This window comes from Mobula hypostoma, chromosome 6 (genome assembly GCF_963921235.1).
Source record: "Mobula hypostoma chromosome 6, sMobHyp1.1, whole genome shotgun sequence".
Classification (NCBI taxonomy): Eukaryota; Metazoa; Chordata; class Chondrichthyes; order Myliobatiformes; family Myliobatidae; genus Mobula; species Mobula hypostoma.
The window spans coordinates 192,401,923-192,419,140 of NC_086102.1; the positions used below are offsets into that span (position 1 = coordinate 192,401,923).

The following is a 17,218-nucleotide window of genomic DNA, read 5'->3' on the forward strand; positions in this document are numbered from 1 at the left end:
TCAGCTGTCATTGTTAGTATGGGTATTTCTGCCCATTTCTTTTAAAGCATCAGTATTATTGTCTTTAATATTAACTGTTAGGCATTAAGACATTGAAAGTATTTTGGATTGTGATGTAACGTATCATTTAGCATTTGAGTTTGTCTTTATTTAGAGCACACACAATACTGTGCAAATGTCTGAGGCAGGTATAGCTAGTGTACCTAATACTTTTGCAGAGCATTGTATTTGTCAACATGGAGCAGAGAGTAAGTTTGTAAATCTAGTGGAGCAAAGGACGTTAGGGTATGGCGAGGGTGGAGTGCTGTGGGAAGGATGTCGGGCAGATGGCAGAGGAGGAGTGCTGGGCTGGGGACTGGGCAGCGAGGGTACAGACACACCCAACCCTGAGATAGGAGGAATGGTCATTTGATTTCAAACAATTGGTTTATTGATCTTCACAGAACGACTCTGGTCATTCCTCTCCAACCCTTCCATCGACCCATACTGTGGTTTCCCATAAGGTAAAGTCCCTCGCCCCATCCAATTAAATATTATGGCCTGTCTTTGATAAACCCTAATCAGCGCTTTGGTTGAGGAATTTGTTTTTGTTCTTTCTACCATGTGATGTGAAGCTCGGAAGTTTAAACCATTGTAAAAGTAAAGTTCATGTTTGAAAAGATGCAGCTGAAATATATTTAGCAACTGCACAATTAATAAAAATCTGATCCATTTACTAGTGGTGATAGCATTTATTGATGGATCATTGTAGAGGTAAGTGAATTAATTATGTATTTTAATTTAGTCAGGTAGCCCTGTTTGTGCAAATTCAACAAAGGTCGCGACGAATGTACGTTGGTGTATGCGAAGGCCCTGGTATCCGGACAGATTTTGAAATGGTTCATCTTCGGAAAGCACCAAATCAGTATAATCATCTGTCAGGTCTTCTGGATGTTTTTAAATCCAAGATCGTAAGTATTTTTAGACATGGGAATATGCTTTACTGGATATAACTGGAATCAGAAAATTTTGCAATATTGAACAAAGTTATTTTGCCCACAGTATGTTCGTAGTCACTTTGAAAAATAAACCAGTTAGTCTTAGCCCAGTCTTTCTCCGTATTCTTTCAGGTTATCCACTGCTTCTTAAAAATACTCTGAATTCTGCTTCAAATCTAATGAAGTTAATTTTGAATGGTGGGAAACATTAGCCTAGTCTTAATAAATGGAGCTTATTGAGTAAAACTACATAGAACATAGAAACATAGAAAACATACAGCAAAATACAGGCCCTTCGGCCCACAAAGCTGTGCCGAACATGTCCCTACCTTAGAACTACCTAGGCTTTACCCATAGCTCTCTATTTTTCTAAGCTCCATGTAGCCATCGAGGAGTCTCTTAAAAGACCCTATCGTTTCCGCTTCCACCACCATCGCCAGCAGCCCATTCCACGCACTCACGACTCTTTGCGTAAATAAAAAACTTACTCCTGATATTTCCTCTGTACTTACTTTTAGGCACCTTAAAACTATGCCCTCTCGTGCTAGCCATTTTAGCCCTGGGAAAAAGCCTCTGACTAACCACAAGATCAATGCCTGTCATTATCTTGTACACCTCTATCATGTCACCTCTCATCCTCCATTGCTCCAAGGAGAAAAGGCTGAGTTCACTCAACCTGTTCTCATAAGGCATGCTCCCCAATCCAGGCAACATCCTTGTAAATCTCCTCTGCACCCTTTCTATAGTTTCCACATCCTTCCTGTAGTGAGGTGATGAGAATTGAGCACAGTATTCCAAGTGGGGTCTGACCAGGGTCCTGTATAGCTGCAACATTACCTCTCGGCTCTTAAACTCAATCCTACAATTAATGAAGGCCAATGCACCGTATGCCTTCTTAACCACAGAGTCAACCTGCATAGCAGCTTTGAGTGTCCTTTGGACTCAGACCCCAAGATGCCTTTGATCCTCCACACTGCCAAGAGTCTTACCATTAATACTATATTCTGCCATCATATTTGACCTACTGAAATGAAGCATGTCACACTCATCGGGGTTGAACTACATCTGCCACTTCTCAGCCCAGTTTTGCATCCTATCAATGTCCCGCTGTAACCTCTTGACAGCCCTCCACACTATCCACAACACCCCCAACCTTTGTGTCATCAGCAAATATACGAACCCATCCGTCTACTTCCTCATCCAGGTCATTTATAAAAATCACGAAGAGTAAGGGTCCCAAAACAGATCCCTGAGGCACGCCACTGGTCACCGGCCTCTATGCTGAATATGACCCGTCTACAACCACTCATTGACATTGTGGCCATCACCGAGTCATGGCTAAATGATGGATGTGATTGGGAGCTGAATGTCCAAGGATACACAGTGTATAGGAAAGATAGGAAGGTAGGTAAAGGGGGTGGCATAGCCCTGATGGTAAGCAACAATATCAAATCACGAGAAAGAAAGGACATAGAATCAGAAGAGGTAGAATCCTTATGGGCCGAGTTTAGAAATGGCAAGGGTAAAAAGACATTAAAAGCAGTTATATACACAGGCCTCCAAACAGCAGCCGGGACGTGGACTACAGGTTACAGCTGGAAATAGAAAATGCGTGTCAGAAAGAAAATGTCAAGATAATTATGGGGGATTTTAATATGAAAGTAGATTGGGAAAGTCAGGAAGGTACTGGATCTCAGGAGAGGGAGTTTGCAGAATGCCTACAGGATGGCTTTTTGGAGCATAAGCCCACCAGGGGATGGGCTGTTTTGGATTGGGTGCTGTGTAATGAACCTAAGGCGATTAGGGAGCTGGAGGTAATGGAACCCCTTGGAAGTAGTGATCGTAATATGATTGAGTTCAGTTTCAAATTTGAAAAGGAGAAGCTGGTATCATGTGTATCGATATTTTAGTGGAACAAAGGAAATTACAGTGGTATGAGAGAGGAACTGGCCCAAGTAGATTGGAAAAGTACCAGCCTTCTCCTTCCCACCCTCTCCCCACCTTCTTTATAGGGACTCTGCCCCTTCCCTCTTCAGTCCTGACGAAGGGTTCTGGTCCAAAATGTTGACTGATCATTTCCACGGATGCTGCCTGACCTGCTAAGTTCCTCCAGTGTGTTGTGAGTGTTGCTTTGACCCCAGCATCTGCAGATTATTTTGTGTTTGGAAAAGTAAGCTAGAATTGCATGAAATTCCTACAAGAAATAAGGAAAGTGCAGGAAAAATATATTCCAAGAGAAAAAGAAAATCATGAATGGAAAAATGGCACAAATGTGGCTAACGAGAGAGGTTAAGGCTAAAATAAAAGCAAAAGAGACGGCGTACAAGGAAGCAAAAATTAGTGGAAAAACTGAGGACTGGGCGACTTTTTAAAAACTTACAGAAGGAAACTAAGAAAGTTATTAGGAAAGAAAAGATGAATTATGAAAGGAAGTTGGCAATTAACATAAAAAAGGATACTAGGAGTTTTTTAAAATATATGAAGAGTAAAAGAGTGGCGCGGGTAGATATAGGACCGATTGAAAATGATGCTGGAGAAATTATAATGGATAACAAAGAGATGGCAGAGGAACTAAATTAGTATTTTGCATTAGTCATCACAGTGGAAGACATTAGCAACATACCTGATAGCCAGAGGTCTCAGGGAATAGGATTAGGTACAGTCAAGATTACTGGAGAAAAAGTGCTTGGGAAGCTAAAATGGACTAAGAATAGGTAAGTCTCCTGGACCGGATGAGGTGCACCCACAGGTTCTGAAGGAGGTGGCTTTGGAGATTGTGGAGGCATTGGAAATGATCTTATCAATAGACTCTGGCATGGTTCCAGAGGACTGGAAGGTCACAAATGTAGTTCCACTGTTCAAGAAAGGAGGGAGGCAGCAAAAAGAAAATTACAGACCTATTAGTTTGACATCGGTAGTTGGAAAGTTATTGGAGTCGATCCTCAAGGACCAGGTTATGAAATACCTCAAGGTGCATGACAAGATAGGCCCAAGCCTGCATGGTTTCATGAAGGGAAGATCCTGCCTCACCAATCTATTGGAATTTTTTGAGGTAATCTCAAATAAGATTGACAAGAGAGTGTGTATTTGGATTTTCAAAAGGCCTTCGCTAAGGTGCTGCTCAAGAGGCTGCTTAATAAGATGAGAGCCCATGGAATTAGAGGAAAGTTATTGGAATGGGTGGAGCATTGGCTGATAGGCAGAAAGCAAAGCGTGGGAATAAAGGGATCCTACTCTGATTGGTTCCGCAGGGGTCGGCGTTGGAGCCGCTTCTTTTTACAATGTATATCAATGATTTAGATTATGGATTAAATGGTTTTGTGGCTAAGTTTGCGGATGATTTACGAGGATGATTCCTGGAATTCAGGGGCTAGCATATGAGGAGCGTTTGTCGGCTCTTGGACTGTATTCATTAGAGCATAGAAGAATGAGAGGGGATCTCAGAAACATTTCGAATGTTGAAAGGGTTGGACAGAGTAGATGTGGAAAGGCTGTTTCCCTTGGTGGGTGAGTCCAGGATAAGAGGCCACAGTCATAGAATTAGAGGGTACCCATTTAAAACAGAGATGAGGAGAAATTTTTTTTAGCTAGAGGGTTGTGGATTTATGGAATTCATTGCCATATACAGCTGTGGAGGGCTGATCACTGAGGGTGTTTAAGGAGGAGATTGATAGATATCTAATTAGTCAGGGTATCAAGGGATATGGGGAAAAAGCCGGAAATTGGAACTAGATGGGAGAATAGTTTAGCTCATGGGGGAGTGGCGGAGCAGACTTGATGGGCTGAATGGCCTACTTCTGCTCCTTTGTCTTGTGATCTTTGCTTTCTGTGGGCAAGCCAGTTCTGGATCCACAAAGATGATCCCCTTGGATCCCATGCCTCCTTACTTTCTCAATAAGCCTTGCATGGGATACCTTATCAAATGCCTTGCTAAAATCCATATACACTACATCTACGGCTCTACCTTCATGAATGTGTTCAGTCACATCCTCAAAAAATTCAATCAGGCTTGTAAGGCATGACCTGCCTTTGATAATGCCATGCTGACTGTTCCTAATTATATTATGCCTCTCCAAATGTTCATGAAGCCTACCTCTCAGGATCTTCTCCAACTTACCAACCACTGAAGTAAGACTCACTGGCCTGTAATTTCTTGGGCTATCTCTACTCCCTTTCTTGAGTAAGGGTACAACATCTGCAACCCTGCAATCTTCCTGAACCTCTCCTATTCTCATTGATGATGCAAAGATCATTGCCATAGGCTCAGCAATCTCCTCCCTCGCTTCCCACAGTAGCCTGGGGTACATCCCGTCCGGTCCCAGTGACTTATCCAACCTGATGCTTTCCAAAAGCTCCAGCACATCCACTTTCTTAATATCTACATGCTCAAGCTTTTCAGTCCAGTGCAAGTCATCCCTACAATTGCCAAAATCCTTTTCCGTAGTGAATACTGAAGCAAAGTTTTCATTAAGTACCGCCGCTATTTCCTCTGGTTCCATACACGCTTTTCCATTGTGACACTTGATTTGGTCCTATTCTCTCATGTCTTATCCTCTTGCTCTTCACGTACTTGTAGAATGCCTTGGGGTTTTCCTTAATCCTGTCCGCCAAAGCCTTCTCATGGCCCCTTCTGGCTCTGCTAATTTCATTCTTAAGCTCCTTCCTGCTAGCCTTATAATCTTCTAGATTCATATCATTACCTAGCTTTTTGAACCTTTCATAAGCTCTTCTTTTCTTCTTGACTAGATTTACAACAACCTTTATACATCATGAATCTTGTACCTTACTATCCTTTCCACGTGTCATTGGAATGTACCTACTCAGAACCCCACACAAATATCCCCTGAACATTTGCCACATTTCTTCCGTACGTTTCCCTGAGAACATCTGTTTCTAATTTATGCTTTCACATTTCTGCCTGATAGCCTTGTATTTCCCCTTACTCCAATTAAACATTTCCCTAACTTGTCTGTTCCTATCCCTCTCAAATGCTATGGTAAAGGAGATAGAATTCTGATCACTATCTCCAAAATGCTCTTCCACTGAGAGACCTGACACCTGATCATTTTCGCTTCCCAATACCTGATAAAGTACAGCCTCTGCTCTTGTCGGCTTATGTACATATTGTGTCAATAAACCCTCCTGTACACACCCAACAAACTCCACCCCATCTAAACCCCCTGCTCTAAGGAGATGCCAGTCAATATTTGGGAAATTAATATCTTCCACCACAACAACCCTGTTACTATCACTCCTTTCCAGAATCTGTCTCCCTCTTGGCTCTTTGATGTCCCTTTTACTATTGGGTGGTCTATAAAAAAACACCCAGTGGAGTTATTGACCCCTTCCTATTCCTAACTTCCACCCACAGAGTCTCTGTAGACAACCCCTCCATGACTTCCTCCTTTTCTGCTGCCATGACACTATCTCTGATCAACAGTGCCACGCCCCCACTTCTTTTGCCTCCCTCCCTATCCTTTCTGAAACATCTAAAGTCTGGCACTTGAAGAAGCCATTCCTGCCCCTGAGCCATCCAAGTCTCTGTAATGGCCAGAACATATTAGCTCCAAGCAACACTCACAACACGCTGGAGGAACTCAGCAGGTCAGGCCGCATCCATGGAAATGATCAGTCAATGTTTCAGGCTGGAGCTCTTCGTCAGGACTGTAGGGGGAAGGGGCAGAGGTCCTATAAAGAAGGTGGGGGGAAGGTGGGAAGGAGAAGGCTGGTAGGTTCTCAGGTGAAAAACCAGTAAGGGGAAAGATAAAGGGGTGGGGGAGGGGAGGCAGGAAGGTGATAGGCAGAAAAGGTGAAGAAGGAATAGGGGAAAACAATGGGTAGTAGGAGGCGGCGGAACCATAGGGAGGTGATAGGCAGCTGGGGGAGGGGGCAGAGTGAAACTGGGATGGGGGACGGGAGGGGGAGGGAATTACCAGAAGTTGGAGAAATCAGTGTTCATACCAAGGGGCTAGAGACTACCCAAATGGTATATAGAACCATAGAAACTACAGCACAGAAACAGGCCTTTTGGCCCTTCTTGGCTGTGCCGAACCATTTTCTGCCTAGTCCCACTGACCTGCACACAGACCATATCCCTCCATATACCTCCCATCCATGTATCTGTCCAATTTATTCTTAAATGTTAAAAAAGAACCCGCATTTACCACCTCATCTGGCAGCTCATTCCATACTCCCACCAGTAAGGTATTGCTCCTCCAACCTGAGTTTAGCTTCATCATGGCAGTAGAGGAGGCCATGTATGGACATTTCCGATTGGGAGTGTGAAACAGAGTTGAAGTGGGGGGCTACCGGGAGAGCCTGTCTGTTGTGGCAGACGGAGCGGAGGTGCTCGACGAAGCAGTCCCCCAATCTGCGTCGGGTTTCACCAATGTAGAGGAGGCCGCAGCGGGAGCACCGGATGCAATAGGTGACCTCAGCAGACTCACAAGTGAAGTGTTGCCTCACCTGGAAGGACTGTTTGGGGCCCTGAATGGCGGCAAGAGAGGAGGTGTAAGGACAGGTGTAGCTGTTATGCTTACAGGGATAAGTGCCGGGTGGGAGATCCGTGGGGAGGGACATGTGGACCAGGGAGGAGGGACTGATCCCTGCGGAAGGCGGAGAGGGGTGGAGAGGGAAAGATGTGCTTAGTGGTGGAGTTCTGTTGAAGGTGGCAGAAGTTGCGGAGGATAATGTGCTGGATCCGGAGGCTGGTGGGGTAGTAGGTGAGGACAAGGGGAACTCTGTCCCTTTTGTGGTGGCAGGAGGATGGGATGAGGGCATCATTGATGACGGCAGAAGGGAAACCACGATCCTTAAAGAAAGAGGACATTTGAGATGTCCTGGAACAGAAAGCCTCATCCTGGGAGCAGATGCGGCGGAGACAGAGGAACTGGGAATGGAGAATGGCATTTTTGCATGTTGCAGGGTGGGAAGAGGTGTAGTTGGGGTAGTTATGAGAGTCAGTGGGCTTTTAAAAGATGTCAGTGGACAGTCTGTCTCCAGAGATGGAGACTGAGAGATTGAGAAAGGGGAGAGAAGTGTCTGAGATGGACCAAGGGAATTTGAGGGCTGGGTGGAAGTTTGAAGTAAAGTCGATGAAATTGATGAGCTCAGCATGGGACTGAGTGCGTCCCTTCTCTATCACCTGCCTATCTTCCCTTTTGCACTGTCTCCAAGCTTCCTCTATTTGTGAGCCAGCCTCCCTTTTCTCCGTCACTTCAGTTCGGTTCCCACCCCCCAGCAATTCTAGTCTAAACTCTCCCCAATAGCCTTAGCAAACCTTCCCGCCAGGATATTGGTCCCTCTCGGATTCAAGTGCAACCCGTCCTTTTTGTAGAGGTCACACCCGCTCCAGAAGAGGTCCCAATGATCTAGAAATCTGAATCCCTGCCCCCTTGTCTAATCCCTCAGCCACGCATTTATCCTCCACCTCACTCTATTCCTGTGCTCACTGTCACGTGGCACAGGCAGTAATCCCGAGGTTACTACCTTTGAGGTCCTGCTTCTCAACTTCCTTCCTAACTCCCTGTACTCTTTTTTTCAAGACCTCCTCCCTTTTCCTATCTATGTCCTTGGTACCAATATGTACCACGACCTCTGGCTGTTCTCTTTCCCACTTCAAGGTATCGTGGATGCGATCAGAAACATCCTGGACCCTGGCACCTGGGAGGCAAACTACCATCCGCGTTTCTTTCCTACATCCATGGAATCGGCTGTCTGACCCCCTAACTATAGAGTCCCCTATCACTGCTGGCATCGTCTTCCTTTCCCTACCCATCTGAGCCACAGGGCCAGATTCTGTGCCAGAGATGCGACCACTGTTGCTTCCCCCAGGTAGGCCGTCTCCCCCAACAGTACTCAAACAGGAATACTTATTGTTAAGAGGGACAGCCACTGGGGTACTCTCTAGTACCTGTTTCTTGCCCTTCCCTCTCCTGACTGTTACCCACTTCTCTGTCTCCTTTGGTCCCAATATATCTGTCAGGGTTGTTATGTGTGGAGAAATTAAGCAGACTGCACAATATATTTTTGAGTTTAAGGGAATGAGAGGTGATTTCATTGAAATGTACAACATTCTTAAGGATTTTGACAAAGAGGGTGCAGAAATAATGTTGGCATTTCTAGAACCGTGTCAGAGACTCAAAAGTAAAAGATTAATTTTTCAGGTCAGAAGTAAGAAGAAATCTCTTCACCCTGTGGGACCTGAATCTTTGGTAATGATTACTCTGATGCTCAGTTGCTAAAGATAGGCAAACCCCCACATAAAGGCCATTTGGGTAAACATAATTCACATAATCACCATCCAGATCCTTGGGGCATGAAATAAAACCTGCTCTTGTCAACTTTGTGGGTGTAATTATTTTTTTTCCACTTGCAATTGATTCGACTTTATTACTTATATCCTTCATATACATGAGGAGTAAAAAACTTTACATTACGTCTCCATCTAAATGTGCAATTTATAGTAATTGGTAATAAATAGTGTGTACAACAGGACAGTCAATGTAACATAGAAATACAATTGTATCAGCGCAAGTTAATCGGTCTGATGGCCTGGTGGCAAAAGCTGTCCCAGAGCCTGTTGGTCCTGGCTTTTATGCTGCGGTACTGTTTCCCAGATGGTAGTAGCTGAAACAGTTTGTGGTTGGAGTGACTCAGGTCTCCAATGATCCTTTGGGCTCTTTTTACACACCTGTCTTTGTAAATGTCCTGAATAGTGGGAAGTTCACATCTACGGATGCGCTGGGCTGTTCGCACCACTCTCTGCACAGTCCCATACAGTTCCCATACCAAAGGTCCCATTTAATGTCGGAGAAATGTATACGATATACATCCTGAAATGCGTTTTCTTTGCAACCATCCACAAAAACAGAGTGCCCTGAAGAATGAACGACAGATGTTAGAACCCCAAAGTCTCCCCCCCGTGCTCCCCGCCCTGCCACGCGTAAGCGGCAACAAGTAACAATCCCCACCCCACTGGCAAAAAAAAGCATTGGCACCTGCCACCGAGCACGCAAGCCTGAGCAAAGCAATAGCAAAAACACAGACTTCCAATACCCCAAAAACTTTGTGTTTCACCCAGTATATGGCAGACGACAGGTTCTCTCTGTCCCTAATAAGGAAGCAGGAGGTGTCTCCGTTTTCCCAGCGAGCAGGGAGACAACAAACAACTCACTGGTTTACAATGTTAAAAGTCCGTTAGCTGCTTTTTTTGAGCTCTGTGCCTGAAGATCTCAAAGATCGGGCAGCGATGCAGCCAGTCAGGATGCTCTCAATTGTGTCCCTGTAGAAAGTTCTTAGGATGTGGGGGCTCATACCAAACTTCTTCAGCTGTCTGAGGTGAAAGAGGTGTTGTTGTGCTTTTTTCACCACACTGCCGATATGTACAGACAACGTGAGATCCTTGGTGATGTGTATGCTGAGGAGCTTAAAACTGTTCACTCTCTCAACCCCAGAATCATTGATGTCAGTAAGGGTTAGCCTGTCTCCATTCCTCCAGTAGTCCATAGCCAACTCCTTTTGTTTTTGCGTTGAGAGAGAGATTGTTTTCTCGACACCACCGTGTTAGGGTGTGGCTCTTCTCTGTAGGCTGCTTCATTATTATTTGAGATGAGGCCAATCAATGTAGTATCATCAGCAAATTTAATTAGCAGATTGGAGCTGTGGGTGGCGAAACAGTCATGGGCATACGCAGATTTAAGGAGGGGGCTGAGGACACAGCCCTGAGGGGATCCAGCTGCATAAGGCAAGGTAAAGGCTGAGGTCTCTAAGCTTCTTGTCAAGCCTGGAGGGAATTATGGTGTAGAATGCTGAACTGCAGTCCAAGAACAGCACTCTGACATAAGCATCCTTCTTCTCCAGATGTGTAAAGACTCTGTGCAGAGCTGTGGCTATTGTGTCATCTGTCGATCGGTTGTGTCGGTAGGTGAATTGTAGGGGTCCAATGTGAGTAGTAGCAAGTTGCAGATGTAGTCCTTCACCAGCCTCTCAAAGCATTCGCTTATTATTGAGGTGAGTACGACAGGATGCCAGTTGTTCAGACAAGGTACATTTTGTTGATGTGGCTTTGTTTTACAGAAAATCATGATTTTCTCGGAACACAAACCTCCAGTTGTAACAAGGTGGTCATGCCAGAGATTAGTAGATTTTAGATATGATTGGTAGGTAGAACAACAGGGGAATGTCTTGAAGACAGAGCATCACCCATTTAGAAATGATAGGAATTGTGTGATACAGGGCCATTATCAGGGAATGACAATAAAATCGAACATCACCAATTATCTTATTGAATGGTGGAAGATGCCTTATACCTCATGGTTGACTCCAGCGTCTGTTTCTAATCCTGACAAGCATTACTTCATTAGCTAAGCTTATGTTCATGTGAGATTTTAGATGGTATTGGAATCAAATAGCCCACTAATTTTATCACTTTCTCTTTTCTCTAGGGGTGCCCTTTGACACCTTTGCCCCCAATAAATGTAGCTATTCGGTTTACTTACATCCTTCAAGATTGGCAGCAGTATTCTTGGCCTCAGCAACCACCAGGTAGGATGTTCCATGTTGTAATGCTATAAGATTACAATTTAAAACTTACAATTGCACATGATCCTTGGAGCGACGGAGGATGAGAGGTGACCTGATAAAGGTGTATAAGATGATGAGAGGCATTGATCGTGTGGATAGTCAGTGGCTTTTTCCCAGAGCTGGAATGGTTGCCACAAGAGGACACAGGTTTAAGGTGCTGGGGAATTGGTACAGAGGAGATGTCAGGGTAAGTTTTTTACGCAGAGAGTGGTGAGTGTGTGGAATGGGCTGCTGGCAATGGTGGTGGAGGCGGATACAACAGGGTCTTTTAAGAGACTTTTGGATAGGTACATGGAGCTTAGAAAAATAGAGGGCTATGGGTAAGCCTAGTAATTTCTAAGGTAGGGACATGTTCGGCACAACTTTGTGGGCCGAAGGACCTGTATTGTGCTGTAGGTTTTCAATGTTTCTATGATAAAGTTCAAGTATTCAGACTATAGCTACTTCAATGGTAAATTGGTTTATTATTGTCACATGTACAGAAGTACAGTGAGAATCCATTATGCATGTCATCTGTATAGATTATTTCATTACATCAGTGCATTGAGGTATTACAGGAGCAGACAGGATATTTATCCTTTATAGCTTGCTTCATCAGTCAGTTCTGTAATAGTCTTTCTTATCCATGTCCTCTTTTTTTAATTCACCACTGTGATGGGCAAATAGCTGAGACACCTATCCTCATTTGCTTTTGATGTTAAGATATGTAGCAGGTAGACAGTGGCAAGTTACAGAATTACTATTTTTTTCCCTTCTCTGCACCTCCAGAGGTGTCTGTCCTAGATTTTGATTTTGTCATCCAAATAACTGTTCATATTGTAAATACTGTAGTTCTCTTTCCTGCACTCTGTTTAACTCATGGTGACTGTTTCCAATGTTCTTTCTAAACTAACTGAAGCCCTGTTTCCTATACTTACTTTAAACCTACAGTAGTCTTTTAGCTGTACTCCCTATCATAATTATGAGGATCCTGTTTCCTGTTCCTCTTAAACTCACTGTGGCACTATATCCAGTACTCCTTTTAAAATCGCTCGGGCACTGAAAGATTAGTGTATTATTGTGTTATAGTAAAAAAAAATCATAAATTGAAAGTCGCAAGCACGAGGAAATCTGCAGATGCCGGCATTTCAAGCACCACACATAAAAGTTGCTGGTGACAAGGTTCCACATGGTAGGCTTATTCAGAAAGTCAGAAGGCATGGGATCCAGGGAAGTTTGGCCAGGTGGATTCAGAATTGGCTTGCTTGCAGAAGGCAGAGGGAATACATTCAGATTGGAGGGTTGTGACTAGTGGTGTCCCACAAGGATCGGTTCTGGGACCTCTACTTTTTTGTGATTTTTATTAATGACCTGGATGTGGGGGTAGAAGGGTGGGTTGGCAAGTTTGCAGACGACACAAAGGTTGGTGGTGTTGTAGATAGTGTAGAGGATTGTTGAAGATTGCAGAGAGACATTGATAGGTTGCAGAAGTGGGCTGAGAAGTGTCAGATGGAGTTCAACCTGGAGAAGTGTGAGGTGGTACACTTTGGAAGGACAAACTCCAAGGCAGAGTACAAAGTAAATGGCAGGATACTTGGTAGTGTGGAGGAGCAGAGGGATCTGGGGGTACATGTCGACAGATCCCTGAAAGTTGCCTCACAGGTAGATAGGGTAGTTAAGAAAGCTTATGGGGTATTAGCTTTCAGAAGTCGAGGGATAGAGTTTGAGTCGCAAGGTAATGATGCAGCTCTATAAAACTCTAGTTAGGCCACACTTGGAGTACTGTGTCCAGTTCTGGTCGCCTCACTATAGGAAGGATGTGGAAGCATTGGAAAGGGTACAGAGGAGATTTACCAGGATGCTGCCGGTTTAGAGAGTATGAATTATGATCAGAGATCAAGGGAACTGGGGCTTTACTCTTTGGAGCGAAGGAGGATGAGAGGAGACATGATAGAGGTATACAAGATATTAAGAGGAATAGATAGAGTGGATAGCCAGCGCCTCTTCCTCAGGGCACCACTGCTCAATGCAAGAGGACATGGCTTTAAGGTAAGGGGTGGGAAGTTCAAGGGGGTATTAGAGGAAGGTTTTTTACTCAGAGAGTGGTTGGTGCGTGGAACGCACTACCTGAGCCAGTGGTGGAGGCAGATACACTAGTGAAATTTAAGAGACTACTAGACAGGTATATGGAGGAATTTAAGGTGGGGGGTTATATGGGAGGCAGGGTTTGAGGGTCCGCACAACAATGTGGGCCGAAGGGCCTGTACTGTGCTGTACTATTTTATGTTCTATGTTCTAAAATTTGCAGTGTCCGGATGGGCAAAGCTGATAGGGACCTATCCACACAACCTAATGCTGTAACGTGCACTCACTAAATAATGACTTGAAGGGTGTAAATACTTGTGCAATTGATTATTTTGTGTTTTATATTTTTAATTAATTTAGATCTCTTTGTAGAGATGTGGTTTCACATTGACACAAAATAGTCATTTTTTGTTGAACAGTGTCAAAAATGCCAAATTAAATCCACTGTGATTCAATATTGTAAAACAATAAAACATGAAAACTTCCATGGGGGTATATGGCACTATTGCAGTACAGTAGTAATTTTTTGAGTGACTGTTCATTCAGTTTTGTAGGAATAAAAGATTATATTAAGTTTATGTACAGATATACAAAATCAGTAAATAATTTAAATGTGTGCCACATTTAAAAACCAACCTTTTACCTTTGCCTTGCAAATGATTTGAAACATAGACGTACACTAAATTGAGGGGTGACCTTTTAGAATAGAGTAATGAGGAATTTTTTAGCCAAAGAGTAGTGAGTCTGTGGAATGCTCTATCAAGACTGTGGTGGAGGCCAAGTCCGAGGGTAATTTAAGGTGGAAGTTGATTGTTTCCTGATCAGTCAGGGTATCAGAGGATATGATGAGAAGGCAGGTGTATGGGATTGAGTGAGATCTGGGATCAGCCATGATGGAATGGCAGAGCAGACTCGATGGGCTGAATAGCCTAATTCTGCTCTCAAGTTTTGTGGTCTTATAGCCTTGTGCAACAGCATTTTTCAGGATGTTTTACTGTGAAATTTATTTGCACATTTTTGAAGTTCACATCAAGTTATGTTATTTCCTTGATTGAATGGAGTCAGGCTTTGGGGAAAGGATGAATTATGACCGCAGGATCAGGATTTTTGTATTACCCATGAAGGGAAGTCATCAAGTTACTATCATTTTTACAGAGTATTGAGCAATTGGTTTATACTTATTACCACAGTAAAACTATTATCTGATATTTTTATGGTTTAATTATTTTTGGAAATTTGCACTGCTGGGAATATTATGCATATTGTGCAGTATATATTCCTTCGCTTTGTGTAGCCAACTTAATGTCTGGGTGCCTGGATCCTCTGACACCACAGGGAAAGTTCTCAGCACGAAGAAAGGCAAACGTTTATGGAGAACGCAAACACGAGGAATTCTGCAGATGCTGGAAATTCAAGCAACACACATCAAAGTTGCTGGTGAGCGCAGCAGGCTAGGCAGCATCTCTAGGAAGAGATACAGTCGACGTTTCGGGCCGAGACCCTTCGTCAGGAGAACTTTGTTTGAGACCAGTGGCATTTGCAGTTACTGTACTGCTGTTTACTAATTCTTCTCTATTAATATGGTCGATAACTAACCTTATCTAATTTGCGATGTTTTAATTTTTTTTGCAAAGGATTAGGTTTTTCTTAAGTTTTGCAAATGAAACTATCAAATGGATGCAATAGGGAAACTTTTGGCATTGTGTGTAGGCAGGCTACCTGTGGAAGCATTTTATGTAGGCAGAACATCTGTTTCTCTCTCAGATCACTTATATAATGTTAATTCCAGCATACAAACCACTGATCAAATGGGCCAAGCTAGTTCTAAAGGTGGTGAAAACCTGACCTGAAGGTGCAATCTCAGCACTGCAGGCTGCTTTGATAATACAAACTGGAGAATGTTCAGGGATGCTGCCAGCTATTGCAACCATGTTAGCATCTCTGGTGAATAAAATCGATGATCTCAGAGCTAGGGTGCTGAATCAGAGGGACGTTAGGACTATGTGTGTACTTTGTTTCACAGAATCCTGGTTAGCCCCTCCTGTACCGGATGCATCGATTCAGATCAAAGGGGGGTTTACTAGACACCGTCAAGATAGATCAATAGAGTCTCTCAAAAGCAGATGTGGAGGAGTATGCCTCATGATCAATTCTTCCGGGTGCACAAATATTTTAGTGCTGTTCCAATTCTGCACACCAGACCTGGAATATCTGGTGGTTAAGTGCTGTCCTTTTAATCTACAGTGGGAGTTCGCCAGAGTCATTTTGGTAGCAGTATACATTCCACTTCAGTCCAATGTCAATCAGGCTATAGAAGATCTGAGCAATGGGATCAACATGCACGAAAGAGCGCATCCCAAGCCCTCACCATTGTTTTGGGAGATTTTAACCAGGCCAGTCTGAAAAAAAATCACTAAGCAATTATCATCAACAGATCACTTGCAATACTAAAGGAAACAACACACTGGACCATTGCTACACCACCATCAAGAATGCCTACTGTGCTATTCCACACCCTCACTTTAGGAAGTCTGATCACCTGGCTGTACTTCTCCCTGAGTATATGCAAAGACTGAAGACTGCAGCACCAGTGGTGAGGTCCAAGAAGGTATGGACAAGGGAAGCACAGGAGTGTCTACAGGACTGCTTTGAATCCGTGGTCTAGACTGCAGTTGTTACCGACTTCATTAAAACCTGTGTGGATGAGTGTGTGCCTACAAAGACTTACTGTACATTCCCAAACCAAAAGTCGTGGATAAACCAGGAGGTACGTTGTCTGCTGAAGCCTAGAACTGTGCTTTCCTACTCCATTCAGAATTGGAAACAAAAGCATTCTCAGAGTATTACAAACTACAAGTCTCCCATGTGCATCAGTGACCAGGATGCTGCACTTCCTGAGAGGCTGAATATCTTCTGTGCCCATTTGGAAATGCAGAACAAAGTGCTGTGAGGAAGGCACCTCTCTTCACCCCCCACCGGGGAGCAAACTCTCCATCTGGCTGAATCTGAGGTGAGGAAGCCCCTGACCAGAGTCAACCCACACAAAGCTGAGAGCCTGATAAATATACTACTTAACAGTAAGGCCACAGCCAATGCGTGTGGGCAGCAATGCTTCTCGTCCCATTACGCTGAGCACTGGCGCTCCCCAAGTCTGTGTGCTCAGCCCGTTGCTGTTCACATTGCTGACACATGACTGAGTCACAGGATTCAGCTCAAACTGTGCAATCAAGTTTGCAGATGGTTGGCTTCATCAGGAACAATGATGAGACAGAGTATAGAGAGGAAGCGGAACGACTGGTAGAACTGGAGTGAGAAGAACAACCTAAGCTTGAATGTAGAGAAGACAAAAGAAATGATTGTGGATTTCAGGAAGGTGCAGGCGAACCATTCCCCTCTGAGAGAGAGTTAAGTGCACCAGTTCCTGAGAGTTCACATCACAGGTGGCCTCACCTGGTCCCTTGATATCACCTCCCTGAACAAGAAGGCACAGCAGTGCCTCCACTTATTAAGAAGATTGAGACAAGCAAGTCTCCTCCCACCCCCAACCTCCCTCCATCGTGCGTTTTACAGGAACACTATTGAGAGAGTCATGA

The 17,218-nt window shown here is 44.0% G+C and overlaps 1 protein-coding gene across 4 annotated transcripts in view; it reads left to right on the forward strand.

The window, feature by feature from the left end:
- rab3gap1 (RAB3 GTPase activating protein subunit 1) overlaps positions 1-17,218 on the forward strand; it is a 135,029-nt gene that overhangs the window by 41,480 nt on the left and 76,331 nt on the right. For all 4 annotated transcript variants that reach the window (XM_063052500.1, XM_063052501.1, XM_063052503.1 and 1 more), the window contains 2 exons: positions 785-950; positions 11,423-11,522. In XM_063052500.1, coding sequence (XP_062908570.1) covers positions 785-950; positions 11,423-11,522 — 266 coding nt within the window. The remainder of the gene's footprint in view (positions 1-784; positions 951-11,422; positions 11,523-17,218) is intronic.